Source organism: Neolamprologus multifasciatus, chromosome 13 (assembly GCF_963576455.1).
Source record: "Neolamprologus multifasciatus chromosome 13, fNeoMul1.2, whole genome shotgun sequence".
Classification (NCBI taxonomy): Eukaryota; Metazoa; Chordata; class Actinopteri; order Cichliformes; family Cichlidae; genus Neolamprologus; species Neolamprologus multifasciatus.
This window is the reverse complement of record NC_140451.1, coordinates 21,114,638-21,141,547: the sequence shown is the minus strand read 5'-3', so window position 1 is coordinate 21,141,547 and position 26,910 is coordinate 21,114,638. Positions and strand designations below refer to the sequence as shown.

General features: G+C 39.2%; 3 protein-coding genes across 5 annotated transcripts; 2 read left to right on the top strand and 1 right to left on the bottom strand.

Moving 5' to 3' along the window:
• Window positions 1-20: 20 nt before the first annotated feature.
• On the bottom strand, window positions 21-24,778 carry cfap43 (cilia and flagella associated protein 43). 3 transcript variants are annotated; one of them, XM_085182670.1, is made up of 38 exons: window positions 15,987-16,135; window positions 15,666-15,919; window positions 15,471-15,567; window positions 15,200-15,367; window positions 14,983-15,061; window positions 14,729-14,879; window positions 14,547-14,629; window positions 14,335-14,463; window positions 14,107-14,223; window positions 13,934-14,011; window positions 13,685-13,833; window positions 13,418-13,521; window positions 13,108-13,257; window positions 11,046-11,206; window positions 10,721-10,885; window positions 10,498-10,628; window positions 9,020-9,176; window positions 8,139-8,246; window positions 6,685-6,762; window positions 6,230-6,334; window positions 6,029-6,133; window positions 5,818-5,934; window positions 5,138-5,323; window positions 4,746-4,952; window positions 4,489-4,575; window positions 4,261-4,341; window positions 3,594-3,722; window positions 3,384-3,503; window positions 3,196-3,303; window positions 2,892-2,978; window positions 2,714-2,802; window positions 2,402-2,618; window positions 2,119-2,231; window positions 1,819-1,984; window positions 1,534-1,704; window positions 694-774; window positions 423-576; window positions 21-332 (listed from the first exon to the last, which is right to left on the bottom strand). In XM_085182670.1, exons 1-38 carry the CDS (start codon window positions 16,013-16,015, stop codon window positions 160-162), a joined length of 4,884 nt encoding a protein of 1,627 aa, XP_085038796.1. In that variant the 5' UTR covers window positions 16,016-16,135; the 3' UTR covers window positions 21-159. The 3 variants fall into 3 exon arrangements, with proteins under 3 accessions (XP_085038796.1, XP_085038797.1, XP_085038798.1); XM_085182671.1 differs by having other exon boundaries at window positions 14,998-15,061; XM_085182672.1 differs by lacking the exons at window positions 15,666-15,919; window positions 15,987-16,135 and adding an exon at window positions 24,645-24,778.
• LOC146505513 (glutathione S-transferase omega-1-like) lies at window positions 16,173-20,660 on the top strand. Its single transcript, XM_085182676.1, has 6 exons — window positions 16,173-16,323; window positions 16,817-16,925; window positions 17,010-17,232; window positions 17,327-17,428; window positions 17,520-17,626; window positions 20,354-20,660. Exons 1-6 carry the CDS (start codon window positions 16,296-16,298, stop codon window positions 20,502-20,504), a joined length of 720 nt encoding a protein of 239 aa, XP_085038802.1. The 5' UTR covers window positions 16,173-16,295; the 3' UTR covers window positions 20,505-20,660.
• LOC146505511 (glutathione S-transferase omega-1-like) lies at window positions 23,197-25,997 on the top strand. Its single transcript, XM_085182675.1, has 6 exons — window positions 23,197-23,321; window positions 24,049-24,157; window positions 24,288-24,510; window positions 24,696-24,797; window positions 24,909-25,015; window positions 25,725-25,997. Exons 1-6 carry the CDS (start codon window positions 23,294-23,296, stop codon window positions 25,873-25,875), a joined length of 720 nt encoding a protein of 239 aa, XP_085038801.1. The 5' UTR covers window positions 23,197-23,293; the 3' UTR covers window positions 25,876-25,997.
• Window positions 25,998-26,910: the final 913 nt, after the last annotated feature.

The following is a 26,910-nucleotide window of genomic DNA, read 5'->3' as shown; positions in this document are numbered from 1 at the left end:
TAAAATGTTACAGGGGAACAATCACATTTCAGATGTCCTGTTTATTGTTTAATTTGTTGCTGCTACAGTTCAAGTTGTACACTTTATTTTCAATTTATCTGCTGAGAGAAGCTTAAATAAAACCATAAAAAAATCTGTTGAAGAAGAAAGCTTTGCTCATTAGTGTTTCAGTTGATCAAGCGAAGGAAAGTTCTTCATGGTGAGACGCTCAACTTCTGCCCCAAGGAAAGCCAGGTTCTCTGCCTGAGCTCTGGCGAGTTCCTTCAACTTGCTCCTCTTAACGATTTCCTGGTAGCGCTCTTCTTGTGCAGCAGCCTCATTTTCTGCCATAGCTAAATACCAAACAAGACACATACTAGAAGATGAAGAAAACTCCCATTTGCGTTGTGTTTAATTAGAGCTGAAATGGCTGTTTTCATTACCTGCTGCTTCGCAGATGTGTCTCAACTCTGACACGGTGACCTGCATTTCAGGGAGCTGCTGTTCTAAATCGGCGCTCTTTTTAGTTTTTGCTGCTGCCCGCTTATTTAACTGTTCAATCTTTCTTAAGCGTTGCTGCACACTCTTCTTATGAGTCTGAAATTGAAAATAATTGCATTTGCATAATTGCATAAAATTGAAAAAAAAAAAATGCACATTTTATCTGAACAGTCAGCTGCACAAATTACACACATGTAGCTACTGTTTTATTACCGTTTCCATCAAGGCAATACTTTTCTCCAAACTGGAAATCTGCTTGGATGTGTGACTTTCTTGAACTGACTTGCTGCGATGCTGAAAAGAAAAGAGTGTGCAGTGAAAGAACAGAAAATCAGCATCCAACAACAGTTGAAGTAAAACGCCTTCATCATAAAACTTTGGATTTAGTTGGTTGGTTTCATGGGCTTGAACAATGGCAGGAAATGGCCACCAAAGATCTACCTGAAGTTTTTTTTTCCAACGGAAGCTGGCATTCAGGCCTGGAAACACATGTGATGCTCATCGACTTGTTAAAAATAAGATGACGGATGACTCATTTGATCTGTATTTTTTATTTCTCAACTGCAGCGCTCTAACTTGTGATATTACTCGTGTTCTATGCGAATTAGGTTGTAAACAAAGTAAAACGTATTTTTTAAAAAAAGAACGGAAGGACAGGATAATCTTCCAACCAGTCTCCACCTATTGAGTAAGAGTTTTAAGAGCTGAAAAAGGGAGAAAAAAAAAACAGGGTGGGGAGCTGGCGTGAATAGGGTGTGTGTCTTCAATAAAGATCATCCATCTGTGCTGGAGGATGGTAACAATTTGCTGCCCGCAAAACATGTGATGCTGCCAAATACCTGCCTTCATATCACCGCCTGAGGTTTCGCCAGAAATGCAAATGGGATTAATGTTTAACCCTAAACGCAGACATTTTGTTATTATTTTAAGCAGATGTTGAACGTTTTCACAAGTTGGAATTATACAGGGTAATGCCTATTCACTGTCCTAGTTTAGTTTAGAATAAAACATTTAAAAAGAGGCAGTGTTAGCATATTTTAGAATCTACATTACTGTCATTTTCTGCTGCTCCTCTGAGAGTCGTAGCATCTTGATATTCTTCTCCTTGTCGTGGAGGTCTTCTATTTGCTTCCTCATCACCTTGTTCTCCCATTCCAGCTGGATCATGCCCTTACGCACGTCTTTGCACGCCACCATGGATGCTATTTTCTGCTCTGCAAGTGTCTGAGCATAGCGATAATAATCAGTAGCAGGCAACGGCACCATAACCACCTGAATTTGACCAATTTATTTTGAATCAAATCAAATTCTTTGTGATGAGAGTAGGAAAAGGCTGACCCTGATGACATTTCTCAGGTTTTCCACGACGCTCCTGTGGTAAAGAATGAAGTCGGTGTCTGCGTTGTCAGCAGTTGGGTCTGTGGTAGTCACCTCCACCTGTCCCTGTTTAAGTATGATCTGGACCATGGTGTCCATCAGGAGATCAGTCCTATTCCGGTGCAGACTACAGCAGAAGGGGGAAAGCACTCACGGGTCATTCTTCCATTAAAAAATAGATTTAATGCACTTACACTAGTCATTAAGTTTAAGGCTTGTTTTACAACTGCTTGAAATCAGAGTGAAAAATCTGATTTATACCTTTCAAGCGCTTTAGAAAGATTTTCAATTTCCTCTTGAGCAGCTTTATCCTCATTTCTCTTCTTCTGCAGGAACGCCTGCATCTCAGCGAGAGTCAAAGCTTTTGTTTTTACCTGAAAAAGACGTGTCCAGCAGTGAGTGCATAACTGCAAGCACAGAATGGAAATAGTTGTTTTTTACATCTATTCATAAGCTGAGCCGGAGTAAGATATTGTGCACATTTATGCATATCTTAATGGAACAGCAACTTTCCTCCATATTTAACCTCTCCTCGTCGTCATACCTTTTGCTCGCTCTCTACTTTAGCTCTGCGAACGTGACAGAATTTCTCCCAGGCTACTGTGCTCAAGCCCTCTGGCATGTTCGCTGGAGCGTCCAGTTCGTCCATGGCTCTGAGCATTTGGCTGAATGCATCAGGTGCCTGGGAACCACACAGACGATGCTCTTTAAATGGGTCAGAATTGTTGCTGTTGTCCATCTGGGCCCTCATCTTCTGAGCCCTGTGGGGTGAAAATTTGCCCACAAAAACGATAAACATTTTACAACTCAAATTATGTAATTTTCTTCATGCGTAGCCATCAATCAGGAAACAAACCTGGGTCTGCGTTTGAACATCTTATAGAGGCAATCGACCATATGGCTCGAGAGGTCTGAAAATGCCCTCCTGAAGTCTTTATCCAGCGACTTCAGAGACACAGACGTTAGGTTACTATATTGTGTTATGTTTGCCATCTCTCTCAGCCATGATTTTAGTATTTAATCAGCTGGCTTACTTTGTCTTCAAGGACAACATTGTCATACGTCTCCTGTAACAACTCTACTTCGTCTTCCAGCTTCTTCAACCTCTCCCCAGTTTCATCCTGTCAGAGGAGACGAGCATGTATGGATATTAGCGATAAGCAGTCTTGAAGCCTACAAAATGAGTGTGCCACACAGGTTAGCTCTTAAAAAAACATGCCTGAACGAAGGGAAGGTTTTGTTCTACAGTTTTGGATGATGTTGCTGCCATTTCTCACAAAGAGTGTGAAGCTGGCACTCATACATTCCTACAGCATTACTGTGCACCAGCTTTCTGACCTTGTATGCCAACATTTTTTCAAGTTTGAGCTTGAGCTCCTGCTCCTGGCTTCTCATCTCTTCTTCTCTGAGGACTGACTCAACGAGATATGTGATCTTGAGCTCTTCCTGTAAGATACACCGAAACCCATTTTAAGCAGGATGTTATAAAAGACATCGCAAGGGGCAAATGAGAAGAGAGGGCTTACCTGGTATATAGCTACTGTGCAGTTCACTTTCTTCTCTAACAGCTTTGCCAGATTTTCATCAAACCTATCGGTCGCTTCCTTGGTGGACTGGTGAAGCTTTTTTATTTCAATTTCCAGTAGCTGCAACAACACAGGCCACAGACGGTTACCATTCACATCAGGAGTGAATTATAATTCAGATCAGTGCAAAAAGAGCATCTTATGCAATACCTTTTTGTACTTCTCCTTCTCCTCACTGAGCTCCTTGGCTTTCTTTTCATACTCTTTGAAAACTTTTTTCTCCTCCTCACTCCACTGAATGTCAGGTTTGGTCAAAACAAACTCAGGCAGAGGTATTTCCTGTGGAGTAAATTCAATAGAAACTATGTGCCCGTCTTGCTGATTTGTCTAATTTAACTGACGCTGCTTAGAAAAGAATTCAAGTTTAAAAAAAAAAAGAAATCCTGCGACATCATTAACACACACACGTGGTTCATCTGGCTAGAGTGTATGTAATATGAAACAAAGACATGAGATATGGAACAGTTTTCTAATATGTTATATTATCTAATTACGGAATACATTATTATCTATAACTACCAGTAATTAAAAAACAGTATAGTTATAAATAGCTGGCTCCTCTAGTCTGCATGTCATAGCGGCAATAGTCAAGGTGCTGAAGCATGATTTTCGAAGGCACATAATAAAGTGCTATATGAATGTGTGTGTGTGAACGATTGAATCGGGCTTAAGAGGAGAAGGGCACTTCATAAGTAACTGAAATCTCAAAATTAACAGATTGATCAAAGAAGTGAGTAGATAATATTTCATACTGTGTTCTGCTGTCTACCGGTCTACTTCAACATTAATGTCTTAAAAAAAATGTTTTAATGGTCACCATTTTCAAGATTTCCTCTTTTTTCACTTCAAGTACTCCATCCATCATGTCATCAAGAGCCCTTTCTCTAGAATCATCAGCCTGCAATTGAACAATAGAACAACAAACCCATTAACATGGCAGAACTGAGCTATCCTCACCATCGAAGCAATCATCCTTTATGGAAGTATTTTAACACGTAAAAACCGAAAAACAAAAACATATTTTTTTTGTTTTGCGGCAGCATACTTGGGCAGCCAAACGACGTTCCTCCTCCAGCTTTCTCCTCTCCTCCTCCTCTTTCTGCTCCGCTGTGAGGTACCGTTCAGCTCTTATCTGGAGTTGGACAAAGTTGACATTTCATAAGACAAAACCCACACACCATTTCACACTTTGGTAAAAGAACAAACAAACAAACGAGCAGTTCAACTTGTACAGATGCTTTGTCCCCTGAACTTTCTCTGAACCCTCTGTGAACTGATTAGATGTTTCAAGAGGACAGTAACCTCAGAGTCTTCCACTGTGAGCAGCCTCTCTGGCCACTCGCTGTTGGTCAGGCTGGGCTCCCACAGCTCCTCGTGCATGTCCAGCTGGAGCATGATTTCTCTGATGTGCTTGTTCCTGTCTCTCACACGTTTGAGCTCCTTCATCTTCTGCTTGTGTAATGCCTCAAAGTCAGCGTTGAAAGCCGTCTTGACGCGATAAATCACATCCTGCAATGTGCAGATTAGTGAAATTGGGCAAAGAAAACCTGCTATTAATGATCAGCATGACAATATGATGAAGTTGCTCTTTATTTCCATAATTATTATTTTTAAGAAAGTGTTTTGATTACAGTTCTGGATATTCCCTGAATATAAAGACATAATTATTGCACCTTTTTGAAACAGGTTCCCACCTGTAACAAAACAATCTGGTTGATCCTCTGCTCTATGGTTTTCAGGCTGAACTGATCGTAGACATAAGGATTTGAATATCCTAACTGAGCCGAGATACTCCCCGTCACAGTGGCAGTCTCTGCGTCCTGGACTTTCTTCTCCTCCTCTTCCTCTTGTGCACTGATATCTTTCTTTAGGTTGCCTAGCTAAGGGTTAAAGGTGGACACAAGGGCTGAGATAAACAGTGAGGACTGAATCTGTGGCCATGTGATTATAAACTTCATCCACAGGACATTGCACTAAGATAAAACTATCGAAACAACTCACTTTTAGCCACACAGCTATAAATCTAAAAAAGTTTCAACACTGGTGGACTGGCATGTGTTCAAGCATTTCAAAATGTTGCTGCAGTGAAAGGTCAGATGAAGGACTGAGATTCATGGCATCCAATCATTTTGTAGCTGTAAACTTGTTTTGACTTGAACGCTTCAGCCATAAAATGTATTTCCAGAGAGGAAAACCCAAAACACTGAGGAGGCTGCGTTGTCGCAGCTTCCACTTAGCGCTGCATTACTGCATTTCTGTGTCACATTTCAAAACAGCAACACGATTTAACTGGTTCAAATTCATCACATGTGCCTTTCTTTGCAGTGCTACTCAGAATCTAAACTGTTTGAGCTTCTGGATCTGTTTTTCTTACGCTGCAGGCAGCTTTTTCTAACTTCCTCATATTTTGAACCCTGCAAAGGTCCTCAAGTTCTTTTGCTGTTTGCTCTTTCAGAGGGTAGTTCAGCACTTCAAGGTCAGAGTGAAAGGCCTGCGGCAGACAAGAGAAAAAGAAACTGTGATGATTAAAAAATGTTAAAAGTCATCAGTGTGATGTTTCGCTGTTTTTTTCTGACCCTTCTCACCTTTATGGTTCTGCTGATGACCTTCATGGTATCCCAGCATTCTCTCTTTAGGACATCACGGAGGTAACATTTTTCTACAATGTCCCATTCAATTTCCGTCCTCACCTACAACAGGGAAACAAATTCACAATCAGAATTAAAGTGTCATCCCAATTATGTGTGTATGTGTGTGTGTGTGTGTGCGCGCGTGTGCAGCAGTACCCTTGTGACCTCCTGCTCCACCATGGCCTCGAGTCTCCTCTCCTCCTCAACATCCAGGTTAAAGTGTTCAGGCTGGTTCTCACTGTCACGTATCATCTCCTGGATCTAACATCACAGGAAATACAGTGCAGGGATCACACTCTTTGTGGAGCTGTTATCATTTTTTCAAATATCATGTTATGCTTTATCTGCTGTATAGTATTTACCATAAAGTTTTTAGCTTTTAGATATGGAGTATTTTGGCTACATGAAATCTGTTTTTAGATCAGTCTAATTACGTGTATGTAGGTTTTGTGCAGGTATTAAGTATAGTTGTAAGTACGGAGAATTCTCAGTGGATTGAAAAACGTTTATTGACACAGTAATTGTGTTAAATTCTTTCAGGTTTTATGCATGGGCATTATAATTTTCTCCTAATCGTTTTAATACCAGCATTTGTAATAAACTTCACTTACACTGTTGCGTAACTCTTTGATGGTTTCCATCAGGTTCTTCTTCACCTCAGAGTATTGCTCTTGATCTTCTTTTAGAAGCTGTTGACAACATGTAGACTGTCAGCTTCACAAGAATCAAGAATCTCTCAAAGATGCAAAAATTCAAATTAGAAATAGTAATTACCGACAAGAAAAGAAAATGTTAGCCAACACTTCAGCCTGTAGCACAGAGGCAGTGCCAGGATCCCGATTGTGGACGAAGTAATTATAGAAGTTGATTTTAATCCTGACGCTTATATTTATTACAAGTGGGTGCATGCGCATACCCACAAGCATGTGCAAATGAAGAAAACAATACTCAATCTATCATTACTATTCTTGCTGTGGATTGTGAAGACCAATATGTTCATCCCCTTAAACACAGAGATCCAAAGTGTAATCAAAGAAACAAATAAATCCTCTTATGGATGAGAGGGTGAGCTACACTGACTTATAACAACAGTGAGAAAACAGCACTGCCCTGTATATTCATCAACCCAATAGAAACTGCCTCTACATTGAAAGAGAATATAAAACAGACAGGCCACCTGTTTTTTAACAGTTCTCAGGACAAATTTTATTTTGTCCCCGCTGAGACTCGTCTAATATTTTGAAACAAAGAAGCCGTGAAGGATCAGTATGACCAAAATCCCAGAATCAAACTGAGTAAAACTTCATGATCATATCAGAAAAATTCAGAGAAGTTTCTTCATCCTCTGCTGAACAACCTCTGAACTGTGAAGTGCTCCCTCAGATTTATCAGGTAATGGTTCATGTGAAATGGGTTGTTGTGACTGGTCAGAATTTGCCTTTGATAACTTCATAAATATCACCTTTTACTTATATATAAAGGAAAACACATTTAGTTTTTATTTATTTAAATATTTATTTTGTATTAACTGAAAATAAATACTAAGACACCTACTCCACTTATCACGGTGGGCCCGTTAGCGGAGTGGGTGGGTTCAGGCCCCTTAGGCCCACCCACAATGCCGTGGTAGATGTAGCATAAATCAGACTAGAAAGTGCCTCTTTCCGATGTGTGATAATCAGTGAGGTTTGCTAAACCTAAAATTTAAAAACCTGCCACACCTTCAACATCAATTTATTGTTATCAAAACTCTTTGTCAGGTGACAAACTACCTAACATGCTCTTACACATGTTTATGTTTTTTACTGCGCTATACCTCTAGCTAATTGGTTTTCTTACTCCATAAAAATTATAAATCAAGCTGTTGCACAGAGTGACTGCATGCCAAAAACCACACAGCTGTTTTTCCAGCTAGATACCACACACTGGTGCAAAGGGGACTTTTGTAACCTTCCAATCTGCAAGCGCGTAGAAAAACCCCCAGCAGAATAAGTATCTAAAAATAGTAGACAACATCCAGATGTCATTCCACCACCACAAATATCACAGCATATTAGTCACTGACCCCCTCTCGCCTGCTTTCCAGCCAGGTGGGCTGTGAAGGTGGAGCACGTAGGAGGTTGTTATCGTCCCCATCTCGCTCTGTCACATCGACAGATGGTCCACCACTGACCTATGACACATAAAAATAACTCAAAGATTTAGATAAGTAAACAGTAAATGGCACACAAGCAATAAATAGCAGTTTATATCTATTACAACTGATAAGATATACTTTATTTAGCATAAGAGCTGGAAATTTCCTATGTTACAACAGCCAAAACTACAGCCTCTAACAAACCAGCTTAAAAAGCTGAATAGTTTAGTAATAAAGTACAACATGGCCAAAAAAAGATTTAAAAAAAAATTAAAGACATATATGACAATTAACAAAAGAAATGAGCTAAAAACAAAAAACCTACATGAAAAATCCAAACAAACATATTTTAAAAACAAAAATATAAGAAAATTTAAATAGTGTATTAAACGGAGTAACGAAAAAACATCAGGCCCTTTCTTAAGAGGAAAAAGTTAGGTTTAATTTATTATCATTATGCTTAAAATAAGTTTGTCACGTGCATAACAAAACATTATAACTTAAAGCTGTTTATGTTAAAGCTCTGTCGGGGAGACGTTCCTTCAGATTTGGAGCCTGTAGTTTGGGAACTGAGTTGTGAGGCATTGAAAAACATTTACTTTTTTCCTACCACATTAAAATCATTAACAGCTGAAGTTAAGAAACAGCACTGTGCTACTGGAGGCCATGGAAGCAGGGCAGTGTTCACAAAGGAAAATTTTACAGCACTAGACTGCAGTTAGTTAATAGTTTTAGCCCATTGTCCTGAGCAAATAGAGCATGTTTTTACAGTAAAACAGAACGCAATGGATCAATTTAACCTTACTTACCTCTGGAGTTTCCGTGCCAACCGGAGACACTTGACCCCACACAGGAAAGTTAATCAGGATGGGATTTTCAGTATCAAAGATATTCTTCAAGAAATAAGCCGTAGACTTGCTGTACTGAGTAGCTTCTTTCATCTTACTGACATCCCCACCTTTAACTCTGTGTGAACCCAAGCAAAAATACACAAAAATATGCAAAGGTATTTATCAGCTGTCATTTTAAGAGAAGACCGCAGTCAACGGTGAATTAATCATAATGAAGGCACAAGTAACAGCGCATACAAATCCATTTAAGAGTTTCTAGACAAAAGAATCTCTGAGAACAGACTACACAGATTGGTTGCACAGATAATATTTGATCTTTTCATGGAATTTGTTGCTAATAATAAAAATATATGTTATCATCAAGCATGTCCTTTAACCCCCTCAGGTTTAACGGTGCAATGAATCTTTGTAGAGCCTAAGCATGTAACTTTAACCCTAGGCGATCGGACTGTGCAATTAAACTGTTCTATAAAGTTTTGTAAATCAGGGAACAGAAATAATAATAATTTTACTTGAAGCACAAAAGAAAAAAGTATTTTAAAAAAATTAGTTCTTTTCCTTCTCTAAAATACAGGGTTAGAATAGGGTTATCACCTCAAAGGTCTGTTTATGGCCCAGGCTGTATATTTATATGGATCATAATGAAAAGGTTTTGAATCAAAATTTGAATCAATTAAACTTTTCATTGTTTCTCACAGAAAGTATCCTACTGAAAATATGATGGATTGTTATGTGGCATCATCTGTGATCCCAGAAACATGCACGCACACCCGTTTTTAACATTACTGGCTTTGATTTTATTGTAAAATTCCAACTTCTAAATCAGTGATGAGAAGATGGAAATTTATGAGTAGATCTGCTTGCAGCGAACCACGGCTAACAGACTTACAGTAGTGACATTTTTCGGCTACAACACCCTGAGGCAGATTCCAAAGTGACAATGAAAACAGCTCAACGTCAGAAAACATTTAAAACACAACAGAATGAGAGGAAAGATGTTTTCTTAGCTTTTGCTTTAAACGAAAGCATTGATCTATGTTCGCCAATAAAATGATACTGCCATGTTTTAATAAAGTCCATCCTGCAAATGGTGCATGCAAAACAAAATATTTCTGAAGTACTAAAACCTTTAAGATAAAAATGACTTGAAAACAGAAGCATGCAGGAAGAGTCGCTGTAGTCAGATGTGGAATGTGAGTGGGATGTTATTCTGAGGAAAGATTGTGCTGTGAATTTTATTAGATCTTTGTTTTCCTGCTGATATTCCCCTGGACACTAAGTTATATTTACTTACTTTTGTCCTTCATTGCCAGTTATAATAGAGGAAAAGCCCTGCCTTACATAACCCTCATCAGCCTATTGGTGACTGTGAGCAACGGTTCCCTCTGCTGTTCACATCTGTGCATTATGTAAGCGTGAGGTGCAACTCGTTTTACCTGATATTAGTGCACACAAGAGAGCCATCTTTGAGGCCTACAGTGAGGAGTGTGCAACCGTCTGTGGAAAAGGACACGTTCCGGACTCCACCGAGACGGCACGAGTGACACTGCAGTTCAATGTACCGCTCCTAGAGGTGTGGCAGCGCCACAGGGAATGAAAACCAGGATTCAAAAACATTCACAGTAAAAATGAAAAACAGGAAATTAAATGAGATCTAACCATGGACGCAGTTTCTCTAATCCGTAGTAAGCCATCTCGGCCCACAGAAGCCAACCATAAGCGGTGAGGGGAGAGAACAAGAGAGGCCGGGCCCAGTGGATGACCCCGTACTTCCTGCACTGGTTTCAGCTCGACTCCCTGTTGATCAGAGAGATCCCCTTTGTCCTGAGAGCACAGATCAGAGATTAGAATAATACGATTCAAAATGCACACCTGAGACCATTACGTATGTAAAACTACAAAAACAAATCAGAGTGATGCTATGCTGTGACTTAGTTAAAGAGATGATTTGAGAAGAAAAAAGCCAAAAAAGACAGCAGCAAACCTCAGGAAGTACAAATCGCTGAAGTGTTTTACTCCTGTGGCAGTAAGCAAAGATCTCTCTTAATCCCAGAACACAGCTTTTAAGTGGACGAGGCACGGTGAATGTGAACACTTTGAGGACGTGAGAAGACAGGCAACCATGTCGGTCTATACTATCTGGACCTGCAGGACAGCAGACACGTTGTAATATGCAATGAAGAACAGATAAATTGATAATTACAAACTGCCAAGCATGTTTTTTTCTGGCGCTTTAATCTCAAAGATGGCCCCTTAAAGCAAACTAGCATCTCAGCGTTAGTATTAGAACTCTCAATTTGGTGTTTGCTTCTTCGTTGTGTCTTTGTGTGTGTTGTCCAACATAGTTTACCAGTCTGCTGTATAAATAAAGGGTGTGATTTTGTAAACTATTCACTCGCTGTATTCATTTTAACTGTGTCAGTAACAACATGTCTAAACATTTCTGTGTGATACATCACGTTAAGTACTATTAATCCATTATGGGAATGTGGTCTACTGTAAGTTCCTTGTTTTGAACACTGCCAAGATATTTCCTTGGATAAATAAAACATAATGGATAAATAATGCATTTTTTCAGGCTTAAAACAATAAGAACAGAAGACAAGTAGAAGCCTATCATTCATCGTTTATTAAACCTGTGTATGGTACTGTTTAAAATCTCAGGCTGTCTCCCAGTTCTTTATATTTTGCTCCTACAATGGGAGATAGGTGCAGTGAAACGTGCGAACATAAATGGAAATATAGTACATGAGGCTAGAACAGTTTCCACAGTTCTATCAAATCTTTAAAGTCAATATTTGGTATGCCCACCTTCATTCTTCAATATAGCATGAACTCTTTTAGGCAGCCTTCTTGTCATTTCATTAAGTAATCACCACGAGTAATTTTCCAGGTTTTTCGAAGGAAATTTAAAGCTCTTCTCTGGATATTGGCTGCTTTTTTGTTTTTGTCAAGAAGATTCCACGTGGTTTCCATAATGTTTAGGTCTGGGTTCTGGGGAGGATGATCTATGGCTCATAGTGTCCCAATGTGTGTTTTTTTTAGTCCTCCCACTTCTTTTGTCTTCATTTTTCAAGTTTCCTCAATTTTTTTAAGGACACACTGTACAAGATATCTAAAGTTTTTAGCTAAAAGGAATCACCTTTGGGAATAATCTTGTTGACGAAAAAGTAAAATTGTATGCCTTTCAAAATGCATTTTTTGGGACTTTTTAAAATCTGACTAAAGAAATGGAAGCAAAATTCATGCCTTTGCAACGAGCTGCTAATAACAAAATCCTAAAGATACAATTTAAAACTGATTCTTTCAGAATCAGAAAGGCTTTATTTATCCCCAAGGGGCAATTAAGATACAACAGAGCAGCATGACGTTGAAGATAAGGGCAGGGCATAAACAAGCAATAAGAGTGAGAAGTTGCTAAGTTTTTTGTTATATGTCAACACAATACTCAAAAGACCTTCAGAAAGCCAGGAGAACTACTGCTAAAGACCACTTTAAGAAAAGACAAGAAAGCCCTGCTCCCTGGAAACAAATCATAAAGAATGGATAGGTGAATCAAAACTTTTCACAGTACTGTAAATGGAATATAAAGGAAACCATGGGAACCAGGACATGATCCTTAAGTTTCGCTTGTACTTTATTTCCATTAATCACCTTCCAAACCTCTCCTCGCCCATAGGAGATGATTCAACTTTTGGTTTCAAAATGAATTTTTACTTTTTGCAGATTCTCAAACCTCACTCCTCTCATGTATGCAGTGCCCCTCCTTGGCTAAATGTTTACATTTTTTTGAACTGCCTTAGTTTAATACCCCATGATTTAATGATTCATTTATTAGACTTGAGATTCTCACATTGCCTCTGAGACACTGCCAAAAAATCCTGTTTTTCAAGAGGGATTCACGCTCTTAAAAAGGTACCACAGTAATTTATGTTCTACAGATTCTTTTTTTAAAGAACAACTTGGTCCTATCATAAAACTGTTTTAAAATGATTTAAACATCTAGAGACTAAGTAGAGAAATCATCAACCCCTTTAGTTTTGTACCTCCAAGGTTCTGGGTAGGCAGAGAGAGCAATGTAAGCAGGCTACCGTCCTTTTTTCTGTCCTCTTCACCAGCACACAGTGCAAGAACTTTCACCTCGTTCTTGTCCCTGTTGCACAGAGCGGAAAGAGACAAAATGCATCCAGGAAGAACTGGAAAAGAAACCCACACATTGCATTGGTTACAGTAGTAGGACCACACATTTCTACAACGCTACAGTGTGTGACAGTTCTTATCTATTTACACTGATGTGTGCTGTAATTTAATGTTGATTTATAATATTTTGAAAGGAGTAAGAATAAAAGCATTTACCTGTGTACCCTATGACTGAAAACATCTTGGACGGCCTAGCTTCTAAGACATAGATATGTGAATCTGAGCCGCTGGTGAAAAGGTAGTGCCCGTCATGATCAAAACTGTAAAAGTAAACACAATTTTATTTGCTTTTCTGAGCAGAAGTTGAGAAGAAGTCACCCTCTAATTCATGCTTCCATGTCACAAATATAAGACAGAATAATTTTGTGTGCAGTTTTTAACTGAAATGCCCGTGAAAGCATCACAAAAATGGAAGATACTTGCACTAAATGATCAACAGCACTGTGGTAAAGGAGAACCTCGTGCACCAGGCGAGGCCTCTGCTCCTGGTTTAGGTCAATAAAGAGCACTTTTCCTGTAGTTGTTCCTACAGCTGCATAGTGTGCAACAGGACAGCAGGCCAGACATGTCACCTAAAGACAAAGAGACTTGTGTTTTTTCTTAAAAATGTCAATTTTACACATTTTATATTAAAGTGCTCTGTCCTGTAAGTTCTCCTGGTGGCAATCTGACCTCCACTTGGAGTGAGAGAGAACTGATGCAGATGCCATCTGAGGACCACAGCTGCAATTCTCCAGACTCCTTCAGGGACTGCAACCAATGTAAACCCAAACATCACTGCTCATTAAGAGACACAGACCCAAATTACAAGACGCCGCAGTTCTTGAGCAACACAGATGCTTTACCACACAAATGTTCTTGTCATTGTGCAAGAGAGTTGCTGTCACAAAGTTGCCGCTGAGAACATCAAAGATCTTCACAATCCTGTCTGACTGGGCTGGGTTCAACACATATATCTGCCCCTGAAAAGCAGCAGGTGTCAGAGTTTGTTCTTTTCTGTCATGTAACATATTATTATTTGGATATTTTAGGCTATATCATGTTTTTATGCTCCTGCGCGCTTAAGTACTTACTGTATTAGAGGAAAAAAGTAATGTTTTATAGTCAGGAGAGTACATCACAGTTGTGACAGGTCTTTCTAACTGCCATGTTTGTGCAATGTTTATCTGAGTCCCTTTGATTTGCAGGTGTACCACGCTCTCCTGCAACACAGAACCATATTAAATTGCCTGATGTTTGATGTGCTTGTATACATTAATACAGTAACCATTGAGTGGGCTTGTACCTTTCCTACAGCAATCAAACCATTATTGTTAGGAGTTAAACGCTGAAAGCTGTTTCTTCTGAGTTCAGGGATAGATTCAGCGCCTGAACAAAAATAAAAAAACAAATAATATGTCCAATGTGTTTTCTAGTCTCTGAATTGGGTAAAAAATATCTTCCACATCCAAGTGTGGGTTTGTTTACTTGTAGGATTGAAAAGGACAGAGACAGAGTGGCTCTCTGGGTCAACAAGAAGCAGGAATCCTTCAGCACAGCCCACATAGAGCTTTGAAGTGGCTGTCCAGCAGATGGCAGAAGGAGTCAGCCTGGCTCTGGTGCTCTGGTGGAGTTTGGCCTGTGCAAACACATGTAGAGCTGGGTCATGGAAAACATAATTGTTTTATGGATAAATTAAAGCTCTAAAAACTGCAGTTACATCACACAAACTAGAAAGTTACCATAATGTTGCTGACATTTTGAGAGGATGGTGCCTGGCTCTCACTAAAGGTCCCACCAGGTGCTGGAAGCTTAATTGTACTGCAATATGACAAATATGATATGCACATATATGTACTTATTTGACTCTTTAGTTTCCCCACTTTCTTTCAACCTTCCATGCATTTGCAGCAAGGCTGAAAGAAACTTAAACACGTGCATTTGCTGTATTGCGTTTACCTCGGTTGCAGGACATGAAGGCTGTCACTCTTTGCAATATTCCAGACAGTGAGTGAAGCAGTGCCCAAGGAACAAAGCTGAAGCCAATTCATGGGGTTGAATGCCAAGGAAACGACATCCTGTCCAGCTTGTGGTTGAGAACAAAGTGGCTCAGCATTTTCCCAGTTCCTGCATCAGAAGGTTATGATTACTATTACACTGCCGCTCAGCCCGAGTAACTGAAAACACATGGTACACAGTATAGGGCAGTGTTCTGCTTTGAGTGGCTTACCACACAGTAATGATGTGGTCAGGAAGAGAGGAGCAGGAGCCCAAATATGGACCACCGTGGCTTAATGCCAGAGATGTGTAGTCCAGTTGTGCTCCTCCTAAAGAAAGAAAGAAATGAATGAGCAAAAGTCCAAATCTTTGGCAGGATTACAGTAAAAACGTGGCAGTTTAACAGATTAAAGTACGTCTGCCTTACCCTTAAGTTCATTCTTCAAATGAAGCTTAGGGAAACTGTACACATATATCGACGGGGATAGCTTTTCCTCGGAAAAAGCAAAAATCCCACTGTTTCCGTTGGCTGTCAATGCACCAATGCCTCTGCCAGGACTCGGAAATGCGTTTTGCGTCCTTGTCTCCAAGTTCAGGAAACATATATGATTCCCACATGTGTAGCATACTGTTTTATTGTCAACAAACTCGGTATTTTTGTTTGCGAAACCTTGTATCCACCTGTAACAATCCAATATCAGTTAATTGTTAACAAATAACCAATGTCATAATTGCAGCGACAACATACCTGAGCTCTAAACTTCCAAACTCGTTCATTTTAAGATTAAAAAGGAAAAAAACCCAAACTACGCAATGTTTATAAGTATTTTCAACCGGGAGAGCGTTGTGTAACCATAGTAACCCGCCTTTCACACTATTGGCTGAGGCGCTGTTTGACACGCCCACTATAGTGTATAAAATTAATAATCAGCCATACTGCTACCATACTAGCCATACTGCTACTGGGGGGTGATACTGCTTGCTCTCTGACTTTCTTCCTCGGTCAGTTGTAGTCGGTCACTGTTTCGGCTCTTCGTCTACCACTTCAAGTGCCAACATGTCCACTGAAAAATGTTTCGCTAACGGTAAGACCTACGCTGTTACTCGGCTAAAACTGGAGGCTTTCTATTGATGAATTTTCCTCTGCCCTGAACTGATTAGTGGGGAGAATTTAGGAAGTAACGGGATACAACACTAAAGCTAAACGCAGATACACTGTAGTTGCAAACAGCCTATTTAATGGACACATTTTTAGTATGTGTTATCAAACGTGTTGTGAAATAAAGACTAAATTAAGAACATACAGCTGCCAGTCTACAACTGCATCACATTTTGTCTCAGCTATGACGAAATGCTAAAACATAAATTTCCTGTGTCCTAGGTCTAAACATAGTGACAAATAACTGTGCAGAAATAACAGAAAAATAGCCCAAACTAAAAACTTAAAGCAGTAATACTTGACAGTTTCTTCTCGGAGTGGTTAATGAAATCAAAAAATAACTTGATGAATGACCCTCAGAAGTCTTTCCAACTCAGTATTTTTTATTCTAGTTTTTAAGCTTTTCTTGTTTCTCTCAGGTAGTGCCGCACCTGGTCCAGTGCCCAAAGGCCACATTAGACTGTACAGCATGAGGTTCTGCCCTTTTGCCCAGAGGACCAGATTAGTGTTGAATGCCAAAGGAATCACGTAAACATGCATTTTATTAAAATTGATTTTTACAAATCTCTTCCGTAACTCACTGAAAATAACATTGGTACTTTTCTGTTTCAGATATGACACCGTCAACATCCACCTGAAAGACAAACCAGACTGGTTTCTTGAGAAGAATCCTCTTGGTCTTGTCCCAACGCTTGAGACACCTGCTGGTGAGGTGATATACGAGTCACCCATCACCTGTGAATACCTGGATGAAGTTTACCTTGAAAAGAAGCTGCTTCCCTCCTCTCCCTTTGCTAAGGCTCAGCAAAAGATGATGCTGGAGCACTTTTCCAAAGTATGTTGCATGAAAACTTTAATAAAAATGTTAAGGGTTTGGTTTTTGTTTTTCAACTATCACCAAATAATTGTAATGTCACTATTTTCTACAGGTGACACCATACTTCTACAAGATCCCAATGGGTAAAAGGAATGGAGAGGATGTCTCTGGACTGGAAGCTGAACTGAAAGAAAAATTAGCCAAATTAAGTAAGGTAGGTAATGTATTTGAATCCCGTATTTTCTTTGTACATTAACTCGAAATGTAATATTACAGCTTGTAAAGGCAAAAATGTTCAATCATAGGACCTTGCTAACAAGAAGACCAAGTTCTTTGGCGGTGATTCCATAACAATGATTGACTACATGATGTGGCCTTGGTTTGAGAGGCTGGAGACCTTTGAGTTGCAACAGTAAGTAGCAGTCTTTAAGTTTAAAGGGTGTTTAAAATGAATGTTTAACTCATACAGTAATTTAAAGAAACTTGAGGTCATCTGAAGGGAAACTAACTATACAAAAGTTTAGACAAGAGAAAGAAGAGGGATTCCCACAGTGACGGAGCACATTGATCAGTGCTATTTGTCATTGTTCCTTTTGTGAGATCAGAAGGGTATGCTATGAAGCAAGTGGTATACTTCCAGGCTTTCTTTGTGTTTGTTGGCTTGTCAAAACTTGAGAACCCAGTGAGACACTACACGCCTCACAGTGTTGGATTAAAGACAGATTTTCTGCATTGCGCTCAATGCACAAAGGGGGACACATGACATAATTTCGCTCTTTCACCACACAATGTGGATCAATCGAATGCGGCCTCCTTTTAGTCATAGACATTATCACAGCTGATAGGGATCCATAAAGAATCACTATAAAATCCATATAATGGCAAAAGGAGCTCCAAGTAAAGCAATGCTGCAGGGAAAAGCAGATCTTAAGAACTCCTAAGTTATATTTATTTTGCATCTTTAAAATTGAAAGTGCAAAGTGAATTTTACAGATGTTGATGGTGTTAAGCATAATTTGCAAACATTGATCAAATAAGGTAAAAGAAGAGTGGGCTCCTTGACAGTGAAAACTCTAACTTTGTGCTTAGCACACTTTGCTGATGAATTATCACTTGATAATAGTTACGAGTTGACGAGTGTGCTTACACTGAATGCTGCCTTGTTCACATAGCATGTTCGCAACAGCATTTGAGTCACTGAGTTTGAGTCCAACAGCTTCAGCCTGTGTTTTTTAAGTAAGAGTGGTGTTGGTTAAAATTAAATCTCAGTTCATCTTTATTAATGGAACCTGCTCTTATTGTTTTATTGGATTATTGTAGGGTCTTTACCTTACAATATAAAGTGCCTTGATGCAATTGCTGTTGTGATTTGGTGCTATTTAAATCAAACTGAATATTTACAGTGGGGCAAAAAAGTATTTAGTCAGCCACCGATTGTGCAAGTTCCCCCACTTAAAATGATGACAGAGGTCAGTAATTTGCACCAGAGGTACACTTCAACTGTGAGAGACAGAATGTGAAAAAAAAATCCATGAATTCACATGGTAGGATTTGTAAAGAATTTATTCGTAAATCAGGGTGTAAAATAAGTATTTGGTCACCTCAAACAAGGAAAATCCCTGGCTCTCACAGACCTGTAACGTCTTCTGTAAGAAGCTTTTCTGTCCCCCACTCGTTACCTGTATGAATGGCACCTGTTTGACCTCATCATCTGTATAAAAGACACCTGTCCACAGCCTCAACCAGTCAGACTCCAAACTCCGCCATGGCCAAGACCAAAGAGCTTCCGAAGGACACCAGGAAAAGAATTGTAGACCTGCACCAGACTGGGAAGAGTGAATCTACAATAGGCAAGCAGCTTGGTGTGAAAAAATCAACTGTGGGAGCAATCATCAGAAAATGGAAGACATACAAGACCACTGATAATCTCCCTCGATCTGGGGCTCAACGCAAGATCTCATCCCGTGGGGTCAAAATGATCATGAGAACGGTGAGCAAAGATCCCAGAACCACACGGGGGGACCTGGTGAATGACCTACAGAGAGCTGGGACCAAAGTAACAAAGGTCACCATCAGTAACACACTACAACGGCAGGGAATCAAATCCCGCAGTGCCAGACGTGTTCCGCTGCTGAAGCCAGTGCATGTCCAGGCCCGTCTGAAGTTTGCCAGAGAGCACATGGATGATACAGCAGAGGATTGGGAGAATGTCATGTGGTCAGATGAAACCAAAGTAGAACTTTTTGGTATAAACTCAACTCGTCGTGTTTGGAGGAAGAAGAATACTGAGTTGCATCCCAAGAACACCATACCTACTGTGAAGCATGGGGGTGGAAACATCATGCTATGGGGCTGTTTTCCTGCCAAGGGGACAGGACGACTGATCCGTGTTAAGGACAGAATGAATGGGGCCAAGTATCGTGAGATTTTGAGCCAAAACCTCCTTCCATCAGTGAAAACTTTGAAGATGAAATGAGGCTGGGTCTTCCAACATGACAATGATCCAAAACACACCGCCCGGGCAACAAAGGAGTGGCTCCGTAAGAAGCATTTGAAAGTCCTGGAGTGGCCTAGCCAGTCTCCAGACCTCAACCCCATAGAAAATCTGTGGCGGGAGTTGAAAGTCCGTGTTGCTCGGCGACAGCCCCAAAACATCACTGCTCTTGAGAAGATCTGCATGGAGGAATGGGCCAAAATACCAGCTACTGTGTGTGCAAACCTGGTAAAGACCTATAGTAAACGTTTGACCTCTGTTATTGCCAACAAAGGTTATGTTACAAAGTATTGAGTTGTATTTTTGTTATTGACCAAATACTTATTTTCCACCCTGATTTACGAATAAATTCTTTACAAATCCTACCATGTGAATTCATGGATTTTTTTTTTTTTTTTTTTTTTTTTTTTTTTTTTTTTCTTCACATTCTGTCTCTCACAGTTGAAGTGTACCTCTGGTGCAAATTACTGACCTCTGCCATCATTTTAAGTGGGGGAACTCGCACAATCGGTGGCTGACTAAATACTTTTTTGCCCCACTGTATATTACTGAAACAGAACGTCTCATTTGCCTAACGTTTTCATTTATCTGTGTATTCATGTTCTGTCATTTCGTTTTCTTTAAATGACTTATTTTGTCTTCTAGCTGTCTGGATGGTACACCTGAGCTGAAGAAGTGGACAGAGCGCATGTGGGAGGATCCAGCTGTTAAAGCCACCATGTACAGCACAGACACCTACAAGGCCTTCTACAAGACCTATGTTGATGGGAAACCTGACTATGACTATGGCCTGTAGAAAATTAGCAGTGAGACCACTGAACAAAACCCTCAGCCGTCCTTTTATATGTCCGATGAGTCAGGTCTGTATCAAAATACTGATGTGGCACGTGTAAAGGAAAACATCTGAAGAAAAAATGTGAATAATTTTTCAATTAAATATCCATGAAATGATCCTCCTTGTTTTTTGTTTTTTTTTTTGGGGGGGGTTGTGTTTAAAACGACAACAAAAAAAACCGACAACAATTTCATGCTTTTCTCCAGGCCACAGGGTGTGGTCATTTGATAAACTGGAGCTCCACCAAAACAGTACAACAAAAATATCAGACAAAGTGAAGGAGTCTTACTGGCATAAATATTTGATGCTTAACCATACACTGTTATGACAAAGGCTCTAGGGTGGATTGGTATTAGATATTTCTCTAAAATGGCCTTCTGAAATGTTTTAAAATGTAGAGATCAGTCCCATCTGAAATGTGTGACCACTCTTCAGTAATTACTCTATGACCAGTGTAGTTTTGGTGATTAAAATCTGCCACCACTAGGTGGAGCACTTAGGTAGTCAGCCTGGTGTTATGTAACTGACATGGGTGTTGCTCTGGCTTGTAACAGTGCTGATTCACGTTGGTCTGTATTATTTTTGTTTATATATTTGCAAGGGAAAAAAGACATTGTTTGAACTTTTAATTTCTCAAGAAAAATGCAATGAAAACTATGTATAGTGAAAACTGTGCTTATTTATGACCAGGATTCCTGGATTGCAATGGAGCTGCAGGTGCTGCGGGTCAACAAAGGAGGACAGAGTTAGTCAGTACATGTGTGCACAGTTGTGGCTGTTGTTGTTGAAGGTGCACACAAAGCTTTGCACTTAAATTCCAATGCGCTGTGTAGGAGTAACTATTCAAACATTACAGTTTGAATAACAGTCTATGAATTAATCATATTTCAAAAAGGGACGGCATTTCGTCGAAAACCACAAAAGGAACCAGCAGAAATATTCCCTCTGGGCGGACACTCGGTCAGTAGTGGAGAGAGTAAAGGAAACAGACTCACATGAGATTTAAAATGGGAAACATCCGGTGAAACAAAAGGACAAAAGTCAGATTCAAATCCCGATGGTCAAAAACTTGCACCTGTATAATCAGCAAAGAGAGATTCCTTTTTTTGATGAGGATCCTCTGCAATGCTCCATTTATTAGAGCTTTTTTGCTCTGTGTCTGAAAGCTAAAGCAGTCTACTTAACCAAAGGCTCCAAACAAAAATTTACATTCGGTGAAATAATGATTTGATCCCCTGATAAATTTTTACGTTTGCTCATTTACAACAAAAGGAGCAGTCTTAAATTTTTTTATGGTAGTTTCATTTTATTGGTGAGAGACAGAATATCAACCAAAAATACAAACAGATGTTTCTGCTGGGTCCTTCTTTGTATGGTATTTTTCCAACTTATAAATTTCAACTTACAAATTCTGCAGGGAGTCAAATAACAATTTCCTCCACTGTGGTAAGAGATGTTAACCACCTGGAATCTTTGAAAAAGTATTTATATACAAATGAGCCACTCAGTTTTTGGATAATGACACTTTTTTGTAGTCTTGCCTCTTTACACAAGGCAAGATTTGCCGAGAGGCAGTTTTGTGGCAGGTGAAACCTGTAACTTCTTTAATACATGACAAAATAAGCAGATCAAAAGATCTTGAGTTGATTCCAAATAGCTGTCTGAGAAAGCAAAAGATGCTGACATGTTAACCTGCAGGAGATCCATCATTTGTCATCACAGCCTTTATTCACTGCGACTCAGTAAAAGCCAGGATTTAGAAATGGCTTCCAGTATTGGCTTCTGAGAATAACGAGAGCAACATTTCTGTGAAAACATGTCTAACAGCAACAATATCAGAAAGAGACAAAGGAGGCGGTAATCTCGCAAAGTCATAACAAGTCTTACTTTTTTCTGGGTTATGTAAAAACAAAACAAAAACGGGGAGTGGAGTATCTGCAAAGTCACTGTGAATATGCGTTACACAAACGTCTATCCTGGCGGTTTTAAAGGTAAAAGTAGCCCAGCTAGTCAACTATTAACACAAGTCCAATTTATCATATAAATAGTGACTTTTATGTGCCTGAATCAGGCGGGTACCGCCTCTCACAGTGGATGCTCCGACGATAGGAGACAGTTGATGCGGTTTGTCTTTACTGCAAATTAATAAGAGATACGATGAGAAATGCTTTTAAGAAAGTAGCCTACTGAGCAGCTTCACTTACCAATGTTTTTTTTTTATATAAATAAAATGTAAAATAAATAAATAAAAATACTCGCGAGATTTAAAGTCCTGTGTTCAAATAGATTACTCAAGGAATTCCTTCAAGATTGTTATCTTAGCTAGTACAAACACACTTAATTTCCAAGTTCAGGAGGTTCACGAGACACGTTTTCCCCACATGTGTTACACACAACATTGAGTTTTGCAAACATTTTGTACTGCAGGAAATGACCTAAAATATATTAAAAAGGGGTATAAAAATTACACCGACAAAAACCAACATAGTAATGATAATAAGCTACATTCGAGTGAAAGAATTAAAGTTCGTGACAGTACAGTTAGGGAAAAAAACGAATAAGCATTGTTTGTTAGAACTGGTTATGACTGGTTTCCAGGAAAACGCCTCTTATCTCCAACAATAACATGGCAGACTGATTGGACACGCCCACAAGTGTATAAATGAAAAGTTGAGCAGCGCTGTTCACTGACCACTCTGAGCTCGGCCCGTTTCAAGCCTTTTGATTCACACATTACTTCAAGTGCCAACATGTCTGCTGAAAAGTGTCTCGCTAAAGGTAAGAATCTAAAATATTACTCGAGGAACTGAAGGCTGCTTATAAAGCTCAAATGCAAAAAGCTGTTTCCTTCTGCTCGCATGGTGAAGAGTTATGATACCGAGAGCAAGTCATTCTTTAGACCTAAGTAACCTATTCCTTACGATTTTAAAGCAGGTAACTGCAAATGGTCCTTGTAATTATTGCTTCATTAACATCTAAATACTAAACTCTATGAACGTTAATAAACATAAAAAACAAAAAACAAACAGACGTCACAAAAATATTCGCACTAAAGTGCAGGCATAAATAAAACTGCAAAATTCACTGTATTCAAACAAAGATATTTGTGATGCTGGTTTAAGATCGGTTCCATAAAGTTTAGGATGTTAAGTAAAGTGTAAATAAGACAAACACAATCAAACCCTTGAATTGACAATACAACAACCTGATCCAAACTTGCAAGTATAAAATTACTTTAAATTCACTGTGCTTTACAGTAATAGTGGAGTATTTTCTGCCACGGTTGTTCTACTTGAAGGTTAATTGGTAAAAGTTTTTACACAATCCGCTACCAACCTGTGATTTATGTAGATTCTGTAAGTAATTTTAATGCAATGCTTAATGCATTATTACAACCATATATGACTTTAATTTTCAATGGGAAGCACAATGCATACATTTAAATACTGCCACCTGCTCTCCTTGTTACTTTTTTTAATGGATGAATCTTTTTCGTATCTCTTAGGTAGCACTGCCCCTGGCCCAGTCCCTAAAGACTACATCAGGGTTTACAGCATGAGGTTCTGCCCTTTTGCCCAAAGGGCCAGACTTGTGCTCAAAGCCAAAGGAATCAAGTAAGGCTACTCTTTATTCTAGTTTACTGTACAGATGAAAAATTATGATAGTACTTCAATCTATCAGATGTCTACTTCAACATGCACACATAACCTTCTGTTTTTTGTTGTTGTTGTTTGTTTGTTTCAGGTACGAAACCATAAACATCCACCTGAAAGAAAAACCAGAGTGGTACCTTAAAAAGAATCCATTAGGTTTTGTCCCAACGCTTGAGACACCTGCTGGTGAGGTGATATACGAGTCAGCCATCACCTGTGAATACCTGGATGAAGTTTACCCTGAAAAGAAGCTGCTTCCTTCCTCTCCCTTTGCTAAGGCTCAGCAAAAAATGATGCTGGAGAACTTTTCCAAAGTAGGTCACACAAAGACTTGCATATAAATCTTGAGCTTTGGGGGGGTTTATCAACCATCACCAAATAATAATATTGACATCTCCATCTACGCTACGTCCAGATGAACAGCATCAACTTTTGGAGATTTACTTACCTGAATGATTGAGCATGCATCAAGGAATATTAACATCACTGTTTTCTACAGGTGATACCGTACTTCTACAAGATCCCAACAGGTAGAAAGAATGGAGAGGATGTCTCTGGACTGGAAGCTGATCTGAAAGAAAAGTTCGCCAAGTTAAATGAGGTAGGCCACACCTTTGAGTATTCAGTATTAGGATGATTATCTTTCATTACTGTGCCTGGTTATTTCAGAGTGTTAAATACAACTCTAATGAATATAACATTTAATTTTTAGTGCCTCATTAACAAGAAGACCAAGTTCTTTGGTGGTGATTCTATAACAATGATCGACTACATGATGTGGCCGTGGTTTGAGAGGGCGGAGGCGTATCAGTTCAAACAGTAAGTTAGAATAAATAATAGCTTTTCCAAATGTTGCTGTTTCTTACAGACAAACAGTGAAAGTTTAACTCTTTTGTGTGGACCTTAACTCAACTAGAGATGTGCCAGTAACCAATCTAGATAAGGCTTTAACTATTTTCACCCCAGAAAACTGGTGCTTGTGGCAAAAAATAACTGTGCAACGTTGGGATCACTGTACTTACTGGCTTTAGCATATGCTAATGCAAGACACAGCAATTCACAGAAGCAGCCTGAAGACTCTGTCTGCTGCTTTCTACATAATCTACATAAACGTTTGCTACATAAATTATCTTTGGTTCTCAAGACTATGGAAATGTCGACTGATTTTCAAGGCAAAAAGGCAGAACTGGTTCTACAGTAGTGGGAAACAGATACGTGTTTTTACAGCCTCAGAAAGATTTTTCAGATTCCCAGTTTGGCTGTTTTTACTTAAATCAAAATCAAAAGTAATTTAAGGTCTAATGTATGAAGAAAATTCTAAGACTTTTAAGACTTCATTAACGTAAAGTAACAGTTTAACATCAAAATCATGTTTTTCCTCCCTTGTAACACTGATTATCTGTATATATCTATATTTATTACCTGTGTGCTGAAGTATTTACATTTCCCTCCGTTACTGAAACTATTGCAAACAAATGGGTGTTCAAATTTACTTGTATTTAAATGGCTCTACCCTTTGTCTTATTAGGTTTTTGGATGGCACACCTGAGCTGAAGAAGTGGACAGAACTCATGTTGCAGGACTCGGCTGTCAAAGCCCTCATGTTCAGCCCAGACGCCCACACGGCCTTCTTCAAGACCTTCCTTGATGGAAACCCAGACTTTGACTACAACCTGTAGGAAGTTATTGATGAGAGTATCAAACAAAACCTTCAGCCTTCCTTTAATGTTACTGTGTTACTTTTATGTTATTGTGAAGAGCGATAGTGACTGAGTTTTCAATAAATTTGTCCATGAAATAACTGTCTTCATTCTGATTTTTCTAGTTGTGCTTTAAGACACATAAAAACAACACAGTTCCCCATTCATGGTCCCATTTAATAACCTAGATCTCCCTTTCCAAAACTTTGACATCAACACATTAAAAAAACATCACAAGCAAAATGATGAAAGCAAGCTCAAACAAGCAGTCAAAGATGCATACAGTAATACAATCTTTAATAGCTGCCATCAGATCTGCAACAGAAACAATGATACATAAAACACAGTTATACAAAGCATGGTTATTTACTATTTTTCATTTGTGTAGATTTTCCCACATCTTTTTAAAATATTTGATTGTTTTAGGCTACTCCATGCAGACGAATGCAAACATGTGGGGAAAATGTGTCTCCTGAACCTCCTGAAGTTGGAACTGAAGTAAATAACCCCATAGCAGCACAAACACCTCACACTGAACATGGTGGTTGAGGGGGTGATGATTAAGGCTTGTTTTGTTTTGCAGAGGAGCATGAACACCTCTGCATAGCAAAGTATTCTAGAGTCAAATGTGAGGACATCTGTTTGACAGCTAACATTTGGTCCAAAGTGCAACAGGACAATAAACCTAAGCACAGCAGCAAATCTACAACAGAATGGCTGTACAATAAAAGACTCAAGGTGCTTCAAGGGCTGAGGTCCAGACACCAAACTGCCTGAAGTGCTGTACTCCTTCAGAGAGCTGTACATAAACAAATGACCCAATTAACGGAAACAAAGCTGAAGAGACGAGTGGGAGAACATTCCTTTATATGTGAGACACTAATAAAGTAATCAGAAAACCATTGCTTTAAGTTACTGCTGCCAAAGTTGGTTCTGCAAGCTGCTGAATCATGGGGTGTGTCCTTCATTTTCACTAAAGTGCACAAAGTCCGTGTTGTGGGAACTTTATTTGTC